Source organism: Pangasianodon hypophthalmus, chromosome 4 (genome assembly GCF_027358585.1).
Source record: "Pangasianodon hypophthalmus isolate fPanHyp1 chromosome 4, fPanHyp1.pri, whole genome shotgun sequence".
NCBI lineage: Eukaryota > Metazoa > Chordata > Actinopteri > Siluriformes > Pangasiidae > Pangasianodon > Pangasianodon hypophthalmus.
Window position 1 is genome coordinate 5,826,002 of NC_069713.1, and position 23,816 is coordinate 5,849,817.

Below are 23,816 nucleotides of genomic sequence, written 5' to 3' on the forward strand. Positions count from 1 at the left end.
ATGTCTCCTGTGATATACTGTAAACGTTGCATGTAAAATGCTTGTAAATATAATTATAGTGTAAAGGAAAACATGATCCAGGGCATTGGCTCATGCAGGAAACAGCTGAGCAGAAGGTTAAGGGTCTTGTTCGAGGACCCAATCATGGCAGCTTGGTTGTGCTGGGATTTAAACACACAACCTTCTGATGTGTAACTCAATGCCTTAACCACTGTGCCACCTCAACCCGCTCGACTAGCATATAGAGTTAACCTCAAAGTCAACACGAGGAGAATTTTCACCATTCTCACCCCAACCAAAACAAACAAACAAACAATCAAACAAACAAATCAATCAATCAATCAATCAAAGGTTAGATATCCCACTATGCATTGCGTTTTCTGGGATTTTACTGTAAACCAACGCACCTCTCTAATCGTGTACAGTACAATCCTGTAATATACTAAACCAGCATTTTGCTGTAAAATAAATGCTGTAAATTTACAGCAGTTGTTTTACAGTGAGTCAGTCAGTGGATCAGTGAGGTACGGCTGGTATAAATGTTCAAGATTCAAGATTCAAAGAACTTTATTAATCCCAGGGAGAAATTGCTTAATGTGCTAGCAAGGCTAATCCCTAGTTACATGGACACTTTTTGTTTCAGTCGGAATGAAATCAATCAGATTGATTAATCCGATCGCAGTGTTTACAAGAACGCTGAATAAAGTAATCGGGTTGATATGCGCGTTTACATGACAGAATCGGATTTGATCTTCGGACATGCGCACAGTGCACGATTACACGTTTCCCACCGTTTCAACACGCAGATACTAGCAGCCACTCTCTCGCCATTGCTTCTTTTTTCGTTTTAAAAAGCAGACTTAACATTTGCCTGTTTCAGCTGCTAATTAGAAGACGACGCGCGCGTGATGTGTTGTGCGGTACTGCGTGTATTTATCAAGCAATTAAAATGCCCCTTCCCGAGCCCAGAACAAGGCGTCTGTGGATGAGGGTCCAGAGCAAGGACCGGTGGGACAACGTCGTCTTGCACCACTTCACAGACGAGGAGAGGAAGGAGAATTTTAGGATGACACGACAGTCATTTATGACACTCTGCTCAGTGGTGGAGGGGAACATGGCACCTGGTGAGGCTACGGTCAGAGCCCCAGTACCGCTGACAGCCGTGCATCATACATCATTACGTGATTTGTACGTCATTGCACATGCGCAGAACTATCTGGTTTCATTTTCAACCCGATGAAGTGTTTACACGTCCTCTCCATCGGATTAGAAAAGGTTTAAACCACCCCTTATGATCCGAATGAAATTTTAATCGCCAATTCATTCCGATTGACGTGTTTACATGTGACTTTTTAAATCTGATTGTGCTTCTAGTCCAATTACGATCGGGTTATTAGTGTCCATGTAAACGCTGCTAGTGTCTTTCAAATATAAAAAGACATCAGTGTAAGGCTTCATTTTTATGGCACCAGATTATTTGCTGTTAACTGGATTATTTTTGTAGTTTTGTGGAACTGAGCACAAAAGCACCACAGACGATCATAAGAAAACCAGAATGGTATGAAGAAACAAGAAGGGACACTGGGGCTGATTTCTTTCTAGCGCAGACTGTAGATTCACGCAGAATATCAGTGCCAGTCGTGTCAGGTGATTACACAGAGTGACACACCCACTAGATCTAGATCTGATCTCCATTTGTCCTGATATTTTTCACACACATCCATAACACATCATCAGCCACGATTAAGCAGATGCACGTAAAATACAGTCCCGGGTGTAATCTATGTGATCGAGGTGGACTATTTACTCTAGAAAACTTAAAGTAGAGAGAGAGTAAACACACATAGCCTAATCAAGCTGTCTATCTGTCTTTAAGTGTGTGTGTGTGTGTGTGTGTGTGTGTGTATGTGTGTGTAATAGTTTCCCCCACATCATTCATATTATGCCTTCAATGACACCTTGTAATATAATGCATTGCTCACTACTAACATTCCCTATTGAATTATTGATTTTAGATTTTAGACTTCCTATTTCTAATATCAAAATCATCCATCACTGAATGCGTTTTAGTCTCTTAACTGGACACCTACAAGGTAGGAGTGTGTGATGAAGTTCAGCCTTAACTAACCATACCAAAGCAATTTCAGTATGTAATTGTTATGGGTGTGTAATTATATGACATTTATTATATCATAGGGCGATTTAATTCTCAAATCCGATTGGTCAGAAGGTATTGATTAATTTTCTTTAACAGCAGCTCTGTGAGTTTTCTGTAAGGAGATTATTATTTAACATTTATGGAATGAGTCTCCAGTGTCAGAGGGTTGGAACAATCTGTCTTCGGGACAGAAGAGTTTACACTTTGTGGTTTCTCTGTAACATGAAAAGCTGTGTTTTTTTTTCTTAGTGACTTCAAGAGAGAGAAAAAAGAGAGTCTGGTGAGGGAACGACTGGTTACAGCTGCTACATCATACGTAACAGGAACTAACTTGTTTCGCTGACGTGCCACAGCATGAAATGTAACTATAAATGGATAAAAAGTATGACGTGTCGTTCTTGTATTTAAATGTAATCCTTGGCAAATTCATCTTGGTAGATGTTACATACCTATAAATGTAACAGATATCAAAAATGACAGCAGGAAAAAAGGAACAAGGATGACAGAAAATACTATATGACCAAAAGTTTGTGTACCCCAACCATCAGAACCGCATGTGCTTGTTGAAGATAGATAGATAGATTCTTTATTGTCATTGCACAGGGTACAACAAAATTGAGTGTCCCTCCTAATGGTGCATAAGAATAAAATAAAAGGAGTAAGGGATAACGTAAATATAAAAGGATATAAATATTAACATAAATGATCAGATCTGTTCAGTTAATGTAGTAAAGCAGCTGAGATATTGCACTTAACATATTGCACATTTGAAGAGTGTGATCCGGTAAGATTTATACATTTTAAATATAACAGTAGAAATTAAAATTAAAATAAAACTAAGGTATTGCACATTATATTATTGCACAATCGTTTGTTGAATTGCTAGTTGTACAAATTTTGCAGCTGGGGATAAATAAATATGAAGTAAGAGTCTATTGACATGAGTGTGTGTGTGTTTGTGTGTGTGTGTGTAGTGCAAATAGTTCCTAACATTCAGTGATAGTGTTTCTTAGCGTTCAGTTCTCGAATGGCTCTGGGGTAGAAACTGTTCCTGAGTCTGTTTGTGTGTGATATGATGGACCTGAAACGTCTGCTAGAGGGCAGAAGGTCAAACAGAGTTAGTCCCTCTTTGCTGTTATAATAAGCTCCACTCTTCTGGGAAGGCTTTTCACTAGATGTTGGAGTGTGGCTGTGTGGATTTTAGCATTAGTGAGATCAGGCGCTGATGTTGGTGAGGAGGTCTGGGGTTCAGTCGGTGTTCCAGTTCATCCCAAAGGTGTTCAGTGGGGTTGAGGTCAGGGCTCTGTGCAGGACACTCGAGTTCTTCCACTCCAACCTTCACACACCATGTCTTCACGGAGCTCGCTTTGTGCACAAGAGCATTGTCATGCTGGAACAGAGTTTGTGTCTCTTAGCTCCAGTGAAAGGAAGTTGTAACTGTACAGCATACAGAGACATTCTGTACAACTGTGTGCTTCCAACAGGAAGAACCACATGTCTGTGTGATGGTTAGGGGTGCACATACTTTTGCCCGTATATAATGTATATTATATAACCAAATGAAAACATGAATAACTACACCTGGCTTTCATAATTGTTCTTTATCGCGTTGTTTACCTGGTTTCACGACACATGAATTCCTGTTACGTCACGCCCGTGACGCGGCACCAGAAGGCGTGCGTGGCGCGCGCGCTGCATCTCCTCCTCCTCCTCCTCCTCCTCAGCAGCATCATGCCGGCTCCTCTACTCGGAGATGTGTTCCCTAACTTTGAAGCCGAGACCACCATCGGCAAAATCAGACTCCATGACTACCTGGGAGACTCGTGAGTAGCGCATTTTATACCCTGTGACACAGTTATACACCGCGGCGCGGGGGCGCGTGAGAAGCGCGCGACTCAGGACACAGGGTCTGAAGTGTGTGTGAGCTCGATTCATGCAATTCTTTAATGCACACTTCATGCAACTTAAACAAACTTCAACATTAATATGCAGGCATGAAGCATATAATATGCTTGTTATATTCCAGTTTTTATTGAGGTTTATTTTACAGGTTTCTGTCAACTGTTAGAAAAAAAAGGAGTACAAAACTATACTTCTATAGCATTGCTGCTGGAGTGATACTTTTATCTTTTTTTTTAAAAAAAAAACCTTCAGTATGTATGTTCTACCTGGAAATTTGGATATAAACAGATTTAAAGGTTTAAAGCTACACTACATGCAGCTTTCTGTATGTAAAAACATACTGTATATACTGTACACTGTAGAAAAAACTGTACATTTTACAGTAAAGTTAATATTCTGAAAATAATACTAATAATAATAATAATACAGTCTGCCCTGTTGCCAGTGAATTACTGCAAAATTTAGTCTTTTTTTTTTTTACAGTGTACACCTGTAGTTTAGGACCCTTTATTTCTGAGACTGAACCAGTCTGTTATAGTTGTAGACATACATAGAGCAGTTCGTTTACTTTTCAGAAGCATGCCATCCTTTGCTATTCATGATAACGATGCAGTCAGTTATAGGTGTAGGTCATGTAACTGCTCTGTGAACTGCTCTTTGAAGTGGCTTTTCGATTTCTACTAATGTAGGTCGTGGTGTCAGGGAGGAAATCCAGACAGTGCTGTAAAAGCTTTTGTTCTCGCAGCAGAGCCGGGTTATATGAAACTACTGACCACACCACTTTATCCGAGTTTGCCGTCTATCTGTTGGTGTGTGGCATGCTTCAACCATGTAGTGCTGAAAACTGACCTGTTTATAACTGCAACATGATCTTTATCATTTATCGAGACGTGACTGAGGTCAGATTTTTTCATTTTTACATTGTGATGACATTGTGTTCCAATTTAGATTAAAAAAAACCCTCAAATTTTCTCCTTTTTCAGGGAAATCTACCATGAAGGTGTTTTTTTTTTAAAAACATATACACTTAGGAACTGTTGCACATCTGCGACTGCGCTGCACAGCGTAGGCTACACTCTCAGAAATAACGCCATCATGCTGTACTTTTCCTAGTTGCTGGTGTGATGTGTACCTTTACTGTGTACATTTATACCTTTAAAAATAATTTCAGTACATAATTGGACCTTAAGGATCACTGATGTACCTTTAAAGCTTGACTCTAAAAGCTAGCTGAAGCTACAATATAGATTCACCTTCCCAGGTAAAACATACACACACACACCAGGTAGAAAAGATAATATCACTTCAGTGACAATGAAAAGTACAGTTTGGTACCTTTGGGATATTATTTGCGTTGTTCTCAGCACAGTTTTGACACTGATAGGATGGTGTCTCTTTTTTTCTAACGTATAAAAATGCCCCTATTTTAAATAGAGCTGATGTGTTTTAAAGCATTTTTAAGCACAGATCATGAGATGTAACAGTTTTCAGTGTGTTGGGTACTTTGTAATGAGGCAAAATTAATAAAAATGCAAATAAAGATCCTGTTAAGTATAGTACAAATTATTTTATTATTTTTTTATGTATAAAAATCTATTTTTTATGTATAAAAAATACATGTTTCACGACTTGAAGTGGGATTTGCAAACTTTGCTTTGTGACGAGTAGGTCTCTATGCCAAATGATTCCTAAATTAATGAGAAATGTGTAAAATATGAACCTTCAAACATCAGCAGGTTAAAAGATCACCAGGATCATGCTTTTCTCTCAGTCAGTGCTGGCTGAATACCTGGTGTGTTCTGATATCTATCTTTATTGGCTCCTATTCACATTGTAAATTTGATTAATAGGGTTTCTCTGGCACAGGAGCATAGATGAATAAACTCTCAAATAACCAGCGACATATTCAAAAACATGGTTCGTATCTAACAGACAGGAAGTGTCTATTTGCACTTATAGTAAGAGCTTCTTTTCAGACCAGTGCGCTGCGAGGACAATTTACATACACACTAGTTGCTTAGGCAAATATATGAATTTATTGCCCTAAATATCTCGAGGACCTTCAGTTCAGCATTTCTGGTTTTCCACTTTTCCCAAAATCCCCTTCTGGTCTGTGTTTTTTCCAACCTGGATTGAAGTTTGACCAGAGAACAAAAGCGACTGCTGCCTTGTGTCTGTTGAACTCTTGCTAATCTTTCCTTCGACAGCTGGGGCATCCTGTTCTCGCACCCGCGGGACTACACTCCGGTCTGCACCACCGAGCTCGGGCGAGCAGCCATGCTGAGTCCACAGTTTGCTAAGCGCAATGTGAAGCTGATCGGCCTGTCCATCGATAGTGTTGAGGAGCACCACGGCTGGAGCAAGGTAGACACATACACCTCCTCACCTCCTGCGTAGCCGCTAGCAGTCAATCACCTATCAAGCCATAAATGCTAATCACTTAGTTAAAGTGACTTTTTTCTTTTTTTTTTATAAAATTTGAAATTTATGTCATTTTCCCTACATGTACTATCAATAAGGAGACTTTTTTTTTTGAGGATGCAAATTAATATGTCGTTTGGCTCAGTAACACTATTAGCACGTAAAAAAAGTAAAGAATAAAACTGTGCTGTTAGAGTAAAATAATCAATGATGCAGTGCTGTGATGAAGCGGAGTTACTGTTACAACCCCAAAGTTGATTATTTTGCAGTTTCCCCCAGAATTAATAAAGAATCTCTCTATCTACACTGCACAAAGTGGCATCTTAGTAAGTGAAAATATCTTGAATATAATCAGGTTTATCTAGTATTTCTTATTACAACAAACCAAATATAAGATTATTAAAACCTAGTTCTAGACATTTGTACTAATTCCAAGCTTGAAATAGTCTTGTTCTATTGGCAGATCATTTTCCATCCCTCCCTTCCTCCATCCATCCCTCCCTCCATCCATCCCTCCCCCCCTCCATCCATCCATCCATCCATCCATCCATCCCAGCATGTCCTGAACTGTTTTATTCCTCTTAAACCAAAGCAATTCAGTAACAATTACAGTTTTGTATTTATTAACGAATGAAACATCATATTTTTATCCATATATAGTTGCATTTAATGTTGTCCACTAAACAAGAAACCAGCCTTGAAGATGTTGCTAAAGCTTTACTTCTGACTGTTACAAAGCGCTGACACTGGAGACTCCTTCCATAAATGTTACATAAACATCTCCATACAGTAAACGTCACCATATTAATGATCCGAATGAGCTGTTTCTATAGAAACTCGAATGTATTAGAATGAGCGCATTAATATATAGAAAATCAATCAACAGATTCTGACCAATCAGAATCCAGAATTCAACAGTGCTCCAGTATAAAAAAAAAAAGATCAAGATGCAAATTTATCATCATGGAAAAAGCTTCAAACAGGACATTGTTAACTATAAGCATTCCTTTAGTAGTCCGCTACATGAGGTCTGGAGCTTCAGTGCAAAATTCAAAATTAAACAAAGTTCAGACTCTTGGCTCTACATTTGAGGTAAGAAGGAAATTCCACAAACTTGATCTTTTGATTTAAAAAAAAAAAAACCCTGGCCATGACACTCACTAGCTCTTGTAGCTTCCATTCATTGCTAACTATGTTATATTCCTCAGATGAGGATGGGTTGCTTTTTTACGTCTGCTTCCTCTCAAGGTTTCCTCCTCATATCTTCTCAGGGAGTTTTTTTTCTTGCCACCGTCGCCTCTGGCTTGCTCACTAGAGACAAAGACAAAGTCATAAATTTAAAATGTATATCCTGAATTTATATCATTCTCTGAAGCTGCTTTGTGACAATATCCATTGTTAAAAACGTTATACATATAAAATGGAATTGAATTAGATTTTTGGTGTAGACTGATGATTTAAGCTCACCACTGATGGTTTTTTAGGACATCCTGGCCTATAATAATGACGAGACCGTCTCCAGGTTCCCGTTTCCCCTCATAGCAGATGCTAAGCGTGAGCTGGCCGTGGAGCTGGGCATGCTGGACCCTAATGAGAAAGATCAGACCGGTATGCCGCTCACCGCCCGATGCGTGAGTATAACTCGACTCCATCAAAGTTTAGTACGAATAAAATGCCACGTACGTACATGCTGTACGAAAGATTAACGGAATTATATTTACGGAGTCATGCTAAAAGTTTGTGTGCATAAGCAAATAATTCGTTGGTTGTAACCACAGTGTGTAAACAATTTCCTATAAATTGAGATTATTTATTCTAATCTCTGTCTATCTCGTTGGTTAAGGTGTTTGTGATCGGTCCTGATAAGAAGTTAAAGCTCTCGCTCCTCTACCCGGCCACTACGGGCCGAAACTTTAACGAGATTCTACGAGTGGTTGATTCCTTGCAGTTAACAGCGCATCACCGTGTGGCTACGCCTGTAGACTGGAAGGTGAGAGGGAGAACCTGTTGTGCTTTATATTTGTGGTGTGCAAAACAGTTTTTAATCACACTCCTGCACTGAACATTTTCTAACGAATTATTATATTTTCCAAAATATGACCAAATTAGTCCGTGATGCAGACCAGGATAAAGCATTTACTGAAGATTATACCACGGCGCTGCTGAATCCTGGATTCTGATTGGTCAGAAGGTGTAGGAACAGCAGCTCTGGCACTAGTGCAGCTGCAAATTACAGAGTTATATTAATACGCTCGTTTTAATACTTTATCGTTTCTATAGTAACAGCTCATTCGTGTTGCAAGTTAAAGTTTTCTGTAAGGAAACGTTTATTTAACATTTATAGAAGGAGTCTCCAGTGTCAGTGCTTTGGAACAGTCAGTCTAAATAAAAGAGTTTGAACTTTAGGTGTTTTTTTTTAATCGTTATGAGAGACGACTATTTTTATGTGCGAGCTAAAAAGTTTTTGAGAACAGCGACTAACTTGTCTTGCAGATGTCCACAACATTACTCGTAACTGTAAACGGATAAAAAAGTAATGTGTGTCGTTCTTTAATGAATAAAAGTATGTAACAGTTGACAGGTTGCTGTGGTATAAGAGGAATAAAACACTTATGCAGTTATAGTAAAATATTGAATTTTCAGGTGGTAACAGTGATTCCGCTTCATCACACCACATCCTGTCGTTGATTATTTTTCAACAACAACATGACACAGTGTTTTATTCCTTACTTAAATACCAAGTGCCATAATACACCTTTCACTTTGTCCTTAGTGTTGTATCATTTTGTTGATTTTAAGTATTTCATGATGATATGATGGAACAAAGTTGATCTCCCCTGTTATCATCTGTCTTTCCATTAGCCGGGGGATCGGGTCATGGTTCCACCTAGCATCCCTGAGGAAGAAGCCAAGAGCCTGTTCCCTGCTGGAGTGTACACAAAAGAGCTTCCGTCTGGGAAGAAGTACCTGCGCTACACACCGCAACCGTGAAGCAGGTCAAACCCTCGGACAAACCCAAACCACCCCTCAGAGGACCGAAGAACTGGACAAGACTGAGAGACCAAACGGAAAGAGATGAAATACACAAACGTACAACACACTGGATGAGCCTGAGTGATTACGAAGCTGCATTCGTGACTTGTCATGTTCAGGTTAAGTTTGTGGTAGTTTCTGGATTGAGCTCAAGCTACAATAAACTATTTAACTTCAGAACTAATGAACGGACATGACACAGAGTACTGACTAATCACCAGTGAGACACTTACTGCACTTCGACCTGCATAAAGACAACGTGAAACAGAAAGCATACAGGCTTGACACATGACGTTATACAGTGGAGTGCAAAAGTTTGCATACCCTTGCGACAAGATGAAGCCAAAGAAATTTGATGTATTTTGTGGAATGTACTACAACCTCACATTCAGTTTAAAGGTTTTATGTTTTGGATCGTTGTGATGTTGCAGGACACATCCACTTTTAATTATTGTGGTTTATGGAATATATCTATATACACTGTCAGTGACATTGTTTTTTAGCATTTTATTACAGTTTACTCACAAGTAGCAATCAAATATGGAACAAAAAATGAAAAAATCCCTAAATCTTTGTATTTAAGTATTTCATCATCCACTCTCGGATTGTAACAGGACTCTAAATCAGCTTCAAGACAAATATATTGTTGTGCTACAAGTGCTTAATTAGAGTGACCCAGATTGACCTTCTCCATTAAAATAAAGTGACATACATTTCACACTTCACCTATACCTATTTTCTAAATTACATTTTCTAATTACAAAGGATTTCAATTGAAATCAGTAATGTTAATGGTGATGCCACAGCTATCCGTGATCAGGAGTCCAAGAGAGCAAAATTGGCCATGCTATCAGGATGGGAGGGGCATACTCTCCCTCCCCTGTCAATCACAGCAACACCAGCCAATCGTGGGTGTCTGTGAGCTCATGTATGTGGAAGATGGTAGATAGCGCTTTCCTCTGAATGTGTTATGCCGCTCTGTAAAGATCTCTGGCTTCACCTGTCTCCGTGTCTCTGAGGAAGCACGTGCTAGCCTTTACTCTCCCCGGTTAGTAGCTGTAGTATGATAGAGGAGAGCTGACTCGTGGGCGGGAATTGGCCAAGACTAAATTAAAGAGAAAATGAGGGGAAAAAATCTAAAAAGGTTAATACAGCATGTTAGAACTCTGGACTTGCAGTGTAGCCTATATATTTTATTTTAAAAATTATATATATATATATATATATATATATATATATATATATATATATATATATATATATATATATATATATATATATATATATATATAAAAAATTAATTAGAAAAATAGAAAAAAAATTAAATATACATCTTTTTTGCACATATATATATATATATATATATATATATATATATATATATATATATATGTGCAAAAAAGATGTATATTTAATTTTTTTTCTATTTAAACCTTACGTGAGAGGCAAGCTTTTATCCTTAACTGCCTCCATGTGCGAGGCGTTGTCAAAAAAAAGTCGAATGGCGTTTAGAGATGGGAGGAACTATTTCAATTTTCATGAAAGATAACACAAAAAACAATAATTTTCACCTTTATATATTGACTTTAAGTGATTCCTGATCAATCATAGAGAATATAAACAGGAACATGAATTCACAAGGGTAAAAAAACATCAGTTTGTGTCGTAAGTGAAAACTTTTTCAAGGCTTGTGACACCTTCAGGGTCGCCCTGCACTTATACCATGTACTGCGGGTTGTTTCTTTGTAAGAAAACCACCAACACAGGAAATAAACACACACACTAGTAAAGTTGTTACTTCCTTCAACAAGTTTGAACGAGTGTCCTTTAAACCTGCAACGTTAATGAGCTCATATTTAAAGAAGAACGAGAGAGTCATCGTTGCTCTTATGTTCTCGTTTTAATTATTACAAACGCTTGATTCTCTTTTTTACATTTCTGTATGCATCTTTAAATATCAGTCAGTATTAAAACATACTCATATACATTTTAATTATTACTGTACTTAAATCTTAAGTAGTGCATGTGTAAAGCAGTATAAATGAGAACTTCTGTTCTTCAGGATGACTTCGGAAACAAACAAAAATGTAGTAATTACAAAGTAGTGTTGTTAGGTCAAGCAAAAAATTAAATAAAACGAATTAAAATAAAATTAAAAATACGCTCCTGAGAGGATGTGTGTGTGGATCAGCGCTCTGTAGGGAAGTGAGTGAAGATGTGCATGGTGTTGTGTCATTGCTCAAAGTTTCCATCACTGTGTTTGAAACAGATCGCTCACTCAGCTTTTGGGGGATTCATGCAGGCCTCTACAGAATACTGGATGGCTTTGTGGCTTTGAGCCTGTCAGTTTAGACACACACACACACACACACACGCACACACCACACAACACACACATCTCTCTGCTTCCGTCAGCATTATTCACCAAGCTGAGAGCTGAGCTTGCAGGATTTCACTGAACATCTTCACCGATTATCAAACATCATAATCTGACCGTCATCACGATACAAATTCGGGTTTCTAACACGTAAGGGTTTCGTGTTCGAGAGAAGAATCGAGCAGCACCAGAAGCAGCACAGCCACACATCCGATGCCCACAGAGGAAACCGTAGCTGTCTGTTCACCAGGCCAGACTTTCACTTCCTGAGAGGAGAGAACACGTCATTGGGGCAGTCGCTCATCAGCGCTGCGTACTCTCTCTGATGGGCGAACAGCCGCAGGAACACGGCGTACTTCTTCCTGTAAAAGCTGACACACACTTTCATCAGCTAGTTTTCAGAATTATAGAAAGTAGAAGAAAAACATTTTTTAGTGATCTGTGTGGGGAATAAAACACTCCATGTACTGTTATTATAGAAAAATAATCAACAATGGTCTGGTGTGATGAACCGGAGTAACACTAAATGTGACACCAAAATGTTTTATTTCTCTTATACCACAGTTTTAAATTTTTAAACTGATTAATGAATGACACATCATCCTTTTTATCCATTTATAGTTATGTTTCATGTTGTGGAACGTCCGTGAAGCAAGTTAGTGCCTGTTCTCGGCTATAAACGGTTGTTTATCCCTCACCAGCCTCTCTTTCTCTCTCTCTCTCTCTCTCGAAGGTAATAATAAAAAAAAAAACCAAAAACACAGCTTGTCATGTTACTGAGAAACATTTCTGTGAGTTAGAGCTTTACCTCAGACTGTTACACAGCGCTGACACTGGAGACTCCTTCCATAAACGTTCAGTAAACATCTACCTACAGGAAACTTCACCATATCGACGATTCCATGTTTTTCGTTATAAAATCTGTTTACTATCACCCTTAGAGTGTGTACATTGTCCACAACAGAAGTCCATGTGCGAGCTGTTACTATAGAAACGATACCACATTAACACAAACCTGCGCTACTCTCAGAGGATGTAAGACGTAAGTCGGTTTCGTGAACGTGTGAACGGTTGTCTCAGGTAGATCCTGCCACAGGTGATCGGAGAGTTTTACTGAGAGGTGTGAAAACCACCGGTGTGTTTTATCAGCTCACAGTGAATCAAAGTGTTTTCTGAATGAAGGCCGAGTGTCCTACTAAACCACAGCAAACCAAAATCACTTTACAATAAACAGAAAGTGTATGGTGGGTGCGTATCTGACAATCTGTCACTTTTTATATACCGTGACTGAGGATAAATTAAGACATCTCTAACTCACTGGGGTGAGAAAACAGATTTTATCAGCCATGTTTTAGACTGATACGACCCAAGTGGTAAAGATACACCGGCTCCTGAGTGGCGATCGGAACATCACGAGTTCGAATCCCAACAACGCCTTAGCAACCTGTGGCCAAGGGAGTAAAACTGGCTACGCCCTCTGGGTGGGAGGGGCATACACACTCTCTCCCCTGTCAATCAGAGCAACACTAACCAGGGGTGGTTTTCCCAAAACACTCATAATGCTATGTACCTTGTTATCTCATTTGTTACAACCTACTTTAATTAACTCGAGTTTCCTGAAACCCTTCGTAAGTAACGTAGTACGTAAACATGTTTGTTAACTAATGAGTAACCTGACGCATTCTTTGTTCACGAAGTACTTTGTTACCTTGTTCATTACAACGTTTAAATTCATAAGTGCTTCCCAAAATCGTTCGTAACGAACGTAGTACGTAAACTAGTTTGTAAATTAATGAATAAGTACTTAGTTATATTGTTTGTTAGGACGTTCTTTAATTAACGATTCTTTTCCGGAAATCCTTCGTAACTCATGTATTACGTAAACTCGTTCGTAAATTAACGAGTAACCCGACCTATTTCTTATTCGCTAAGTACTCTGTTATCTCATTTGTTAGAATGTTCTTTAATTAACAAGAGTTTTCCCAAAACCCTTTGTAAATAACATAGTGCTTAAACTCGTACATAAATTAACGAGTAACCTGACGCATTCGTTATTCACTAAGCACTTCATTATCTCATTTGTTAGAACATTCTTTAATTAATGAATGTTTCCCGAAACCCTTTGTAACGAACGTACTATGTAAACATGTTCGTAAATTACCAAGTAACCTGACCCATTTATTATTCACTAAGAACTTCGTTAAATTGTATGTTGGAAAGTTAGAACGAGTGTTTTCCCAAAACTCTTTGTAACTAACGTAGTACGTAGTCTTGTTCGTAAATTAATGATTAACCTGACCCATTCATTATTCACTAAGTACTTTATTATATTGTGTCTTAGAATGTTCTTTAATTAACGAGTGTTTTCCCAAACCCTTTCATAACTAACAATTTTTATTAATTTTTTATTAATTTTAAATTGTTATTATTTTGTCTTCTGGGAAACGTAAATATGTTATGTAGCTTCTGAAGGGCAACACAAAGTGAAAAAAAAATAAGATCTTTAAACAAAATAATAACAATTTACGCCAATCATCCTGTTCAAAAGTTTACACCCCCTGGCTCTTCATGTATCGTGTTGCCTTCTTGAGCATCAGTGAATGTTTGCACCTTTTGTAATAGTTGTGTTCGAGTCTCTCGGTTGTCCTCAGTGTGAAAAGATGGATCTCAGCATCATATAGCTGCTGTTGGAAAGGAGTCAAATATGCAGAAGATGCTGGAAAAGCAAACAATGTGCAGGAGCTGGAGGATTTTTCTGAAGAACAGTGGGCAGTTTTGCTGCTCAGGACAAACAAGGGACTAATGAACAACTATCACAAAACAAAAAAACAGTCTTTGATCATCCAGGTAACACACACAGTATTAAGAATCAAGCATATGTAAACTTTTCAACTGGTTCATTTGTGTAAATTCAGTTCTTATTGTGTCTTGTGGACTATATGTAAACATCTGTTATGTGAAAAAGCTTATTCAGGGCAGAACTAAATAAAAAACAAAATGCAATTTTTATGTTTCCTCATTTTTTTTTTTTTATTATTAACATTTTGCAGATTCTGCAAGGTGTATGTAAATTTATGACCACAACTGTACTGTATGCATGAATTTTAATTTTTACTGTCTACTTAGTGGGTTTATTTGTAAGATGCAAAGTGCAAACCTTGTGTAGTTAGAAATAAATAAACATTTTTTCTAATATGTAATGAAATTACGGTAAATTTATACTATAGGGCTGTTAAATTCTCGATTCTGATTGGTCAGAAATTGTGGATTAGTTAAGCAGCAGCTCTGACAGTAGTGCAGCTGCAAACCACAGGTTTAACAACTGGGAACGCGTGCTGTAACATCTGTGATAACAGGAACTAATCTGTTTCACAGATGTTAGACGGCATTGTTTGCAATGTAACTGCTGGCAAATTGCTGCGGTATAAGAGGAATAAAACACATTGAGATGTAATGATATAGGAAAATAATCAACTTTAGGGTGGGAACAGTGACTCTGCTTCATCACACCACCCTGTCGTTGATTATTTTCCTATAACAGCATGACATGGAGTGTTTTATTCCTTACTTCTGATCAACATATGGATAAAATCTGAATGCAGTTATGATTTTATTTTCACATCACAGATCTCTCACCTCTCAGCTACTCACCTCTCGAGCTTGAGGTTAGGTCGAACCACTTTTCCTATTTTGGCCATTTTCTCCATAGCTTCCTGAAAAACACGGACACGTCTGATTCAGCTGATAAGACACCTTGTTGTGCTCTTTTTTTTCTATCAGTAGAAAAAAAAAAAAACAGCCTTCAGCACAAATTTGACCTTTCGTTGATCTTTTTGTAGATTTAGGACGTTGATGTAATGAAGGTTCTTGTGATGTGGGTTAGTGGTGTCTTAAGTACGGAGGAAACACGTTCGATATTGCACGCCTGTCTAACACACCAACTTCGTTAATGTGCACTCAGCATACACTAAAGCACGTACATATCAGAGCCGGAGACAGTGCGCACTGCTGATACGCTACATATATAATATAAAATAAGTGCTCTTCATAGACACGCATTCAATTTTTCAGCTTTTGTTGTGTTAGGAAGCATAAGGTAGGCTATTAAAAATATAATGAATATTTTTTCATAGAAAATTATAAACTGTGACCTAGACCTTTACACTTGTAAATTTGGTCACTAGTAACTTTTTCCTCAATGCAACTGAGTTCCTTTCTTGCTTAAGGCGGCATTCACACTAGGTGTCTGTTCTACAGAAAAAAAAGCCCCAACCAGAGCACTTTGTTTGCTGACATGGAAGAAAATAAAAAAAAAAAATCCTAGTTAGTGCATATACATCTATATTTAAAGAAATAAACCCTCGCTCTTCTGGGTGAATCCAGATAGTGGGATTATCTGGTATATCAGTTCACATCAAACATCAGAATGGGGGGAAAAATGAGATCTCAGTCACTTGGATGACCATGGACCTGGTGTTCTCCTGGGAGTTTCACACACAACAGTCTCTAACACAGAATGGTGCGAAAAACAAAAAACATCCAGGTCAGAGGAGATGCTTCGAGCTGACAGGAAGGCTATGGTAACTGAAATAAGCACTCTTTACACCCGTGCTGAGCAGAAAAGCATCTCACAGCATGTTAAACCTCGAGACAGATGGGCTACAGCAGCAGAAGACCACATCGAGTTCCACTCCTGGCATCCAGGAACAGGAATTCTGATGCTACACGGGTACAGACTCCCTCTAAGACTGGTGTTTGAGCTGCCCAGGTTTCAGTTTTGCGCTGCTGCCACATGATGGACTGGCTGGACAAATGAATGAATGTGCAGGTGTACAGGTGGACAGTGATTGTATATTAGAAGTGATTGATGATGATGATGATGATAATGATGATGAAGATGATGCGCTTTGGGGAAATACAGCAAGGTCTTCACTGTAACTGTACCTGAATGGAGGTGTAGTCCCGTGAGGCGCAGGCCCCCAGAACTGCAGCACCCACCAACACAGCCTCTCTCTCTGCAGGCAGGACGATCGGCAAACCTGCACGTCACGCAGAGAGAGAGAGAGAGAGAGAGAGAGAGAGAGAGAGAGACAGAGACAGAGACAGAGACAGAGAGAGACAGAAAGAAAGCAAGACAGAGAGAGAGACAGACAGACACAGAGAGAGCGAGACAGAGAGAGGAAGAGAAAGAGAGAGACAGAGAGGAAGAGTGAGAGAGAGAGAGAGAGAGAGAGAGAGAGAGAGAGAGAGAGAGGAAGAGGAAGAGAGACAGAGAGAGAGAGAGAGACAGAGAGGAAGAGTGAGAGAGAGAGAGAGAGAGAGAGATAGAGAGAGAATGAGAAATAGAGAGAGAGACAGAGAGGAAGAGAGAGAGAGAGAGAGAGACAGAAAGAAAGCGAGACAGAGAGAGAGACAGCGAGAGAGAGACAGGAAGAGAGACAGAGACAGAGAGAGGAAGAGGAAGAGAGAGAGACAGAGAAAGAAAGAGAGAGAGAGAGAGAGAGAGAGAGAGAGACAGAGAGAGAGAGGAAGAAGGGAGAGAGAGAATGAGAGACACAGAGAGAGAGAGAGAGAGAGAGAGAGAGAGAGAGAGATGGAGGAAATGAGAAGAAGCAGTTTTGTAACTTTCTGACCAATCAAAAGCCAGAATTCAGCAGCTCTGTGTAATCTGATGGTCAGTATATTTACTCACCCAGTGTGAGAAAGCGCTTACCTGTAACGTTGGCGTGCATCTGCACGAACAGAGAGTTCTTACTGAGCCCTCCACACAGGAACAAGGCAGTGATGTCATGTCCTGCTTCTCGCATTGCATCCAGGATGTGTCTGGTGCCAAGCTGTGACAAACCACAATCACAAATCACACACCAAAAATAGCAAAAACGAAACAAATAAAGCAGACTGCGTGGGCTGTACCGGTGTTAATGGGTTCGAATAAAACTTCATTTAAACTCACAGCAATAGCTTGTAGAGTAGCGAGGTAAAGAAGAGCCAAGTCGTCCAGCGTCTGAGACAAAGACAGTCCAATAACCTGCACAGAGAGAGAATAAAATATTTTATACATGCACTATGCATGAACTGAAGGAACAAATAAAAAATACATTAAAAAAACTATTATTATTATTATTATTATTATTATTATTATTATTATTAACAGTAGTAGTACTTTACAAAGAAAAAAACATTTTTAACAAAAGTTAAACAGAACATTCATCATTAGCACGCTGCTTAAAAAATCTACAGTAATTAACTCCATATTTATAAATGTATAACAATTATAAAGCTACTGTAAAATAATAAAAATGCATAAATAGTAAAAAAAATATATATATGAATCAAATCACAACCATACATACAAATAATAGTAATTAAAATCACCAGATTTTAATATCAAAATTAAAACTATTAATTTATTTTGTTTATATTGTAAAATATAACATATCTATATATTAATATAATATGCCTTGCCCACTATATTTCAGTCTCTGTCACCCCTTTTGAGAAAACATCAAAGTTTTTTTTCGCTCCGCAGTTTTAACTCGATGCTCACCATGCCCTTTAAGCTCTGGTCGGCGAGAGGAGACCGGTTGCCGTGGAAATCGGGCCACACGTGCAGGCCGGCGGTCAGTTCGTCCAGGTCCTTCAGGTCTTTGGCCATTTCCTTCAGATAGCCGTTCAGGAAAGAGTAAATATTCACTCCACTGAAAAGGAAAAAAAAAAACATATATATACACTTTAAATGAAATCCTGGATGTAGGCCTGGGCCATATATACATATATACACTATTATATTACAATGACAATTCACTTTTCTAAGAAGATGAGGGTTTTATCTAGATATTCCAAGCATGGACACTGTGTATCTTTAAATTTAAACGGTCTGCAGTAGGGCTGTAGTCAAGAACGTCAGTGTCAAGTCCAAGACCAGGACTAGCCGAGATCGAGAAACAAAAGATTAGACTGTTTTCCAAAAGAAGGAATTTCTTCTTGCTTGCGAAAAGAACTCTCAGTCGAGACCAAGACCATATTTAGCGAGATCAACGCACAAGACTGAGACAAGTCCAAGTACAAATGCCAGTAAGTCTAAGACAAGTCCAAGTCAAAACAGAAAAACGTCTCAAGACTGGACTCGAGTCTTCGCACATTTCTTAAAACTATATTTTGCAATAAATGATGTAACTTCTGATGGACAAAAACATACCTTTTCTCTGCTCGCTCTTTTAACTGAGAGAAAGCAGCGTGTCCTGTCACCACATGATCAATCTGGGGGAAAAAAAAAACAGAAAAAATATCCGTAAGCCCTGTTTATAGACTATACAGCCAAAAGTATGTGCACCCCTGACGATCACACACACATGTGGTTCTTCTTCAAACTGTAGCCACAAAGCTGGAAGCACAGAATTGTATAGAATGTCTTTGTATTCTGTAGCATTACAATTTCCCTTCACTGGAACTAAGAGGCTCAAACCTGTTCCAGCATGACAATGCCCCTGTGCACAAAGCGAGCTCCATGAAGACATGGTGTGTGAAGGCTGGAGTGGAAGAACTCGAGTGTCCTGCACAGAGCCCTGACCTCAACCCCACTGAACACCTTTGGGATGAACTGGAACACTGACTGCACCCCAGACCTCCTCACCCTACATCAGTGCCTGATCTCACTAATGCTCTTGTAGCTGAATGAACACAAATCCCCACGGCCACGCTCCAACATCTAGTGGAAAGCTTCCCAGAAGAGTGGAGCTTATTATAACAGCAAAGAGTGAATAAATCTGGAATGAGATGTTCAACAAGCACATGGCAAACTTTTGGCCATATAGTGTACTTTGTACTTTGTAATAACACCGTGACCTTGGAAAACCCTTCATATGGTGAGACTGTGACCATGCTACAATATTTTGCAGGATCATGGCGGACATTTTGACAGCTGATATCTGATTACAAACTAAACTGATTAGCCTTATGTCTGTTTCTCTACAACACAAAGCTCTGCACTGTGTGAGGAAATCACACTTAGCCAAAGAAGTGCACTGTGTTGGACTGACCAGTTGTCCTGTAGCGCTCTGACCGCCTTCATTTAGCCACAGGTCTGGTACCATGGCGGACAGGTACGGACCCCACACACCTGGAACAAACAGAGGCTTCTGGCTCACCTGCACCACACACACACACACACACACACACGCACACACACCTTAACCTCAGCAACCAGAACACTTTGGCTCATTTAGTATTTTTTTTTACATTTAAAACAAATCATTTTGTGGGGATATTTGACACATAATTATTTATAAGTAAGTTAAAAAAGCTTATTAATTATTAATATAATTATTTATTTAAATAATTATATTTTTAATTATAATATTATTAATTATAATCATATTAATACAATTATTTATTATAATAATAATAATAATAATAATTATTATTATTATTATTATTATTATTTATTATAATAATTATAATTATTAATATAATTATTACTATCGACTATAAACTCACAGCCATGTGACAGGACGATGTTCCACAGATCAGAGCAATGCGTGATGTGATTGGCTGATTTTCACACGGCAGGTGATGGCCGCTTACATCCGCTCCAATAACACCTAGAAAACGCGGGACAAACCAAAAGAACGATTCCTGTGTTCATAATTCACCTGCATTTCATGACACAGTCTACACATTTCCCACGATGCCTCAGTGAGCTTTACCAGCCCTAACCAGCCCTCTAGTGGTTAATCAGTAGAAAAGGTTATCCTATAACAGTTATCATATAACCGACCCAGTCCTCCTGCGTGGGCATCGATCAGAGACGCTCCCACAGGTGTTTCCGGCTCCAGACCTAAATCTGCAGCTGCCTCCGGAGTCAGTCCTCCTCCGACCGGGCTGCCGGGACAACACGTCCGCTCTCCTGCACACAACACACGGAACGCGTGAGACTTCAGGAATACAGGATAAAGAGTTAAACGCTGCTGGCTCCCGAGTGGCGCAATGGAAAAGCCTTCGCCATGTTTTAACTTATTTGATTTGATTTGAATATCTGTGACCGAGGAAGCAAAATTATCCGTGCTCTCTGAGTGGGATTGAAGGCATTCTCTCTCTCTCTCTCTCTCTCTCTCCTATCAATCACAGCGACATTAGCCAATCAGGAGCATCTGTGAGCTCAAGTATGCGTAAGAGGGCAGATCGCACTGGCTAGTGGGCGGAGTTAAACAGTGCTAATATAAATCTTTTTCTAAGCTGTTCTGTTATATCAGTACGGTACGGCATAGTAATGTAACCAGGCAAACATTTGAATTACAGGTTTATGATCTTCCATATATTAATAAAAAATAGAAACAAACAAACAAATAAATATTTTAAATGAATATATAAGCATTATTTATCTGTTAAGGCATCTGGGTGTTTCCCGAGACCGGTCTTTAGTAGCCTAACACCAATCACTGACGTACAATAAAAAAAAAAGTCTAATTTAAAAAAAAATTTATTTTTTAAAGCATGGCTTCATATTACATTATGCTATTACCACCTTAAATATATTTTATGGTTCTCAGTTAAGAACACAACAGAGAGACAGAAATCATAATGTTAGAATCTTAACAAGGCTTTTAGTAAGGAGATTTATTTAACATTTATGGAAGGAGTCTCCAGTGTTAGCTCTTTGTAACAGTTTTAAGTTTTCTGACATCCTCAGGACAGAGCACTTTACGCTTCTTTGCGGTTTCTGTCTTATTAATATGAAGAGACAGAAAAAAAAAAGAGAAGCTGGTGAGGGAACGACTGTTTATAGCTGCCATGACGTAAGTGAGAACAGGAACTAACTTGCCTTGCAGATGTTCCACAACATTAAATGTATCTATAAATGGATAAAAACTATGACGTGCTATTCTTTAACAAATTAAAAAAAAAAAAAAACACTTTGTGGTATTATTGAAAAATAATCAGCTTCGGGGTGTTGAGAGTAAGAGTAACTCCACTTCGTCACAGCATCCTGTCGCTGATTATTTTCCTAAAACCGCATGCCCTGAAGTTTATTCCACACATGGCCTGCTTCTCTGTAGAAATATTTCCATGTTTTTGTTGTTTCTAGTCAAGATTTGGAAGGCAGTGTTTTGGATTTGCAGGGTCTTGATTTAATCTGATAATTAATAATAATTTGATCATCTGTTTTTTTTGCTGTAGTTTTTAGTGCATTATTTATTTTGTGTGATGTAGATCAGAGAGGTGAGGATGATACACTGCTTTTCAGTTATGAGTTAATGACAAGAGCCAGATGTGGATCCAGTTGTGGTCCATTGGTACAGTATATATAACATGATATATTTTTTTTTTTTTTAACACGGCTTACCGATTTTTGAATGATTGTCCTCAATCAAGTCCTCGAGACCGACGGTGGTCCAGAAACTGTCGTCCCAGCCGTCTAGCGGAGAATAAGTCCACTTACACACCACAGTGCACAGTGATCTAGGACACAGCAGAGAGGTGTTAGGACAGAGATACTCAAGAGTCAGACCATGATTTTACTAATAACACAGACTAACACACCTGAATACAATAATAAAGCAGTAATCTGTCCATGTGACACAGATCTGATTTTTTAAAACAGTGTGGACACAAAAATCGGATCTTTTCAGATCTTTCATATGTAAAGTAGCTAGAATGAGAATGTTCGATAGGAATTCATGCGGCTTTTTCCCAATGCACTTATAACACACAGAAAACAATATATTCAGTGGAAGGATGTGGAAATTGGTGATGTTTTTCTTAATGTTTTGGGAATCAATTTTAACAAAACTGAAAGGAACCTACAGAAACCGAACCCAAGAAATCAATGTGCACGTGTGTGGAATTTCAGGGGACGGACACGTTCACGTTACAGATATTAAAGACGTCGTTTGGGGTTATGAACATGAACCGTCAAAGACAAACAGACAGTTTAATAGAACTAAGACTAAGAGATGGCATTAACAATATCAAATACTGAAAGACCAAACACACACCGGAGATCTCAACAGGTTCAGTAAATATCTGTGTGTGTGTGAGTGTGTGTGTGTGTGTGTGAAGAAAAACACACCTTACTAACGAACCTGTTGCCTTCCAGGACAAATAGTCTGGCAGGTCGAAGAAGTGTGCGGCTTCCTTCCAGCAGCTTTTCCTCAGATTCTAATGAAAATAGGACAAAGGACAGCACGAAAAAACAAAAAAAAAAAAACACGCTCATCCAGAGTTCTTGTCCTTTCCTCCTGGGAAATTTTCAAGATGTATTTTTTCCCCCAGACCTTCAACATTCTGCTATTTTCAAACATCATTGTGTTATACAAAGGGAAATTTAGAAATGCTGTTATGTCCAGAAAATAAATGAACATTTAAACAGATTTAGACTCTCAGTGTCTGACATTACTCATATCCATATCTATAATGTCCACAATATTTAAGGCTTGTTGCTTCTCCAGTTTTGGAAATAAGTACCATCATGAGTACGGAACTCACCTCTTTCAGCCACAGTAACTTGGGCGGCTGCATTTCGGGAGACATCACGCCGCCGACGGCGCTCAGGACTCGGTGAGCCGTGGCTGTGATGCGAGCCGCTTGCTCCATTGCTCTGTGGTCCATCCACATCACCACGTTCCTCTCCTTGACACCTGACAGAAGAATGGAAGGAGGTGGAAGTGACGTGGATGAGAATAAAATTCCACTTGAATTAGTATACGATTGTGCACATACAGTAACATGACGTTACGGAGCTTGAACGATGAAAGATTCGGTGCAGCACTGTGTACAGTTATAACACGGTGTACGATTTGTAAACAATCTGTTCCTTTAACGCGGCATTTTCATGAGTTACAGCATATCACGATTATTTACATATTCAAATTTGACTTTTTTTTTTATTCCTAAAAGGATCCTCATTTGGGTCTCATTAATGCCTAC

General features: G+C 38.8%; 2 protein-coding genes across 9 annotated transcripts in view; one reads left to right on the forward strand and one right to left on the reverse strand.

Moving 5' to 3' along the window:
• The first annotated feature begins 3,096 nt into the window (after positions 1-3,096).
• LOC113547286 (peroxiredoxin-6) lies at positions 3,097-10,634 on the forward strand. Its single transcript, XM_026947549.3, has 5 exons — positions 3,097-3,981; positions 6,268-6,424; positions 7,966-8,112; positions 8,325-8,471; positions 9,344-10,634. The coding sequence occupies exons 1-5, from the start codon at positions 3,791-3,793 to the stop codon at positions 9,470-9,472; spliced, it is 771 nt and encodes a 256-aa protein (XP_026803350.2). The 5' UTR covers positions 3,097-3,790; the 3' UTR covers positions 9,473-10,634.
• Positions 10,635-11,395: 761 nt separating this feature from the next.
• Positions 11,396-23,816, reverse strand: part of fggy (FGGY carbohydrate kinase domain containing) — a 15,539-nt gene continuing 3,118 nt past the window's right edge. For 2 of the 8 annotated variants that reach the window (XM_053233652.1, XM_053233653.1), the window contains exons 4-17: positions 23,376-23,527; positions 22,960-23,048; positions 22,234-22,349; positions 20,668-20,796; positions 20,388-20,491; positions 19,931-20,038; positions 19,090-19,151; positions 18,439-18,589; positions 17,845-17,919; positions 17,605-17,725; positions 16,836-16,930; positions 15,543-15,604; positions 14,502-14,669; positions 11,396-12,262 (exon numbers count right to left, since the gene is read on the reverse strand). In XM_053233652.1, coding sequence (XP_053089627.1) covers positions 12,151-12,262; positions 14,502-14,669; positions 15,543-15,604; positions 16,836-16,930; positions 17,605-17,725; positions 17,845-17,919; positions 18,439-18,589; positions 19,090-19,151; positions 19,931-20,038; positions 20,388-20,491; positions 20,668-20,796; positions 22,234-22,349; positions 22,960-23,048; positions 23,376-23,527 — 1,544 coding nt within the window. In that variant the 3' untranslated portion in view covers positions 11,396-12,150. Of the gene's footprint in view, positions 12,263-14,501; positions 14,670-15,542; positions 15,665-16,835; positions 16,931-17,604; positions 17,726-17,844; positions 17,920-18,438; positions 18,590-19,089; positions 19,152-19,930; positions 20,039-20,387; positions 20,492-20,667; positions 20,797-22,233; positions 22,350-22,959; positions 23,049-23,375; positions 23,528-23,816 lie in introns of those variants that run through there. The other 6 variants (XM_053233654.1, XM_053233655.1, XM_034303676.2 and 3 more) reach the window with 6 other exon arrangements.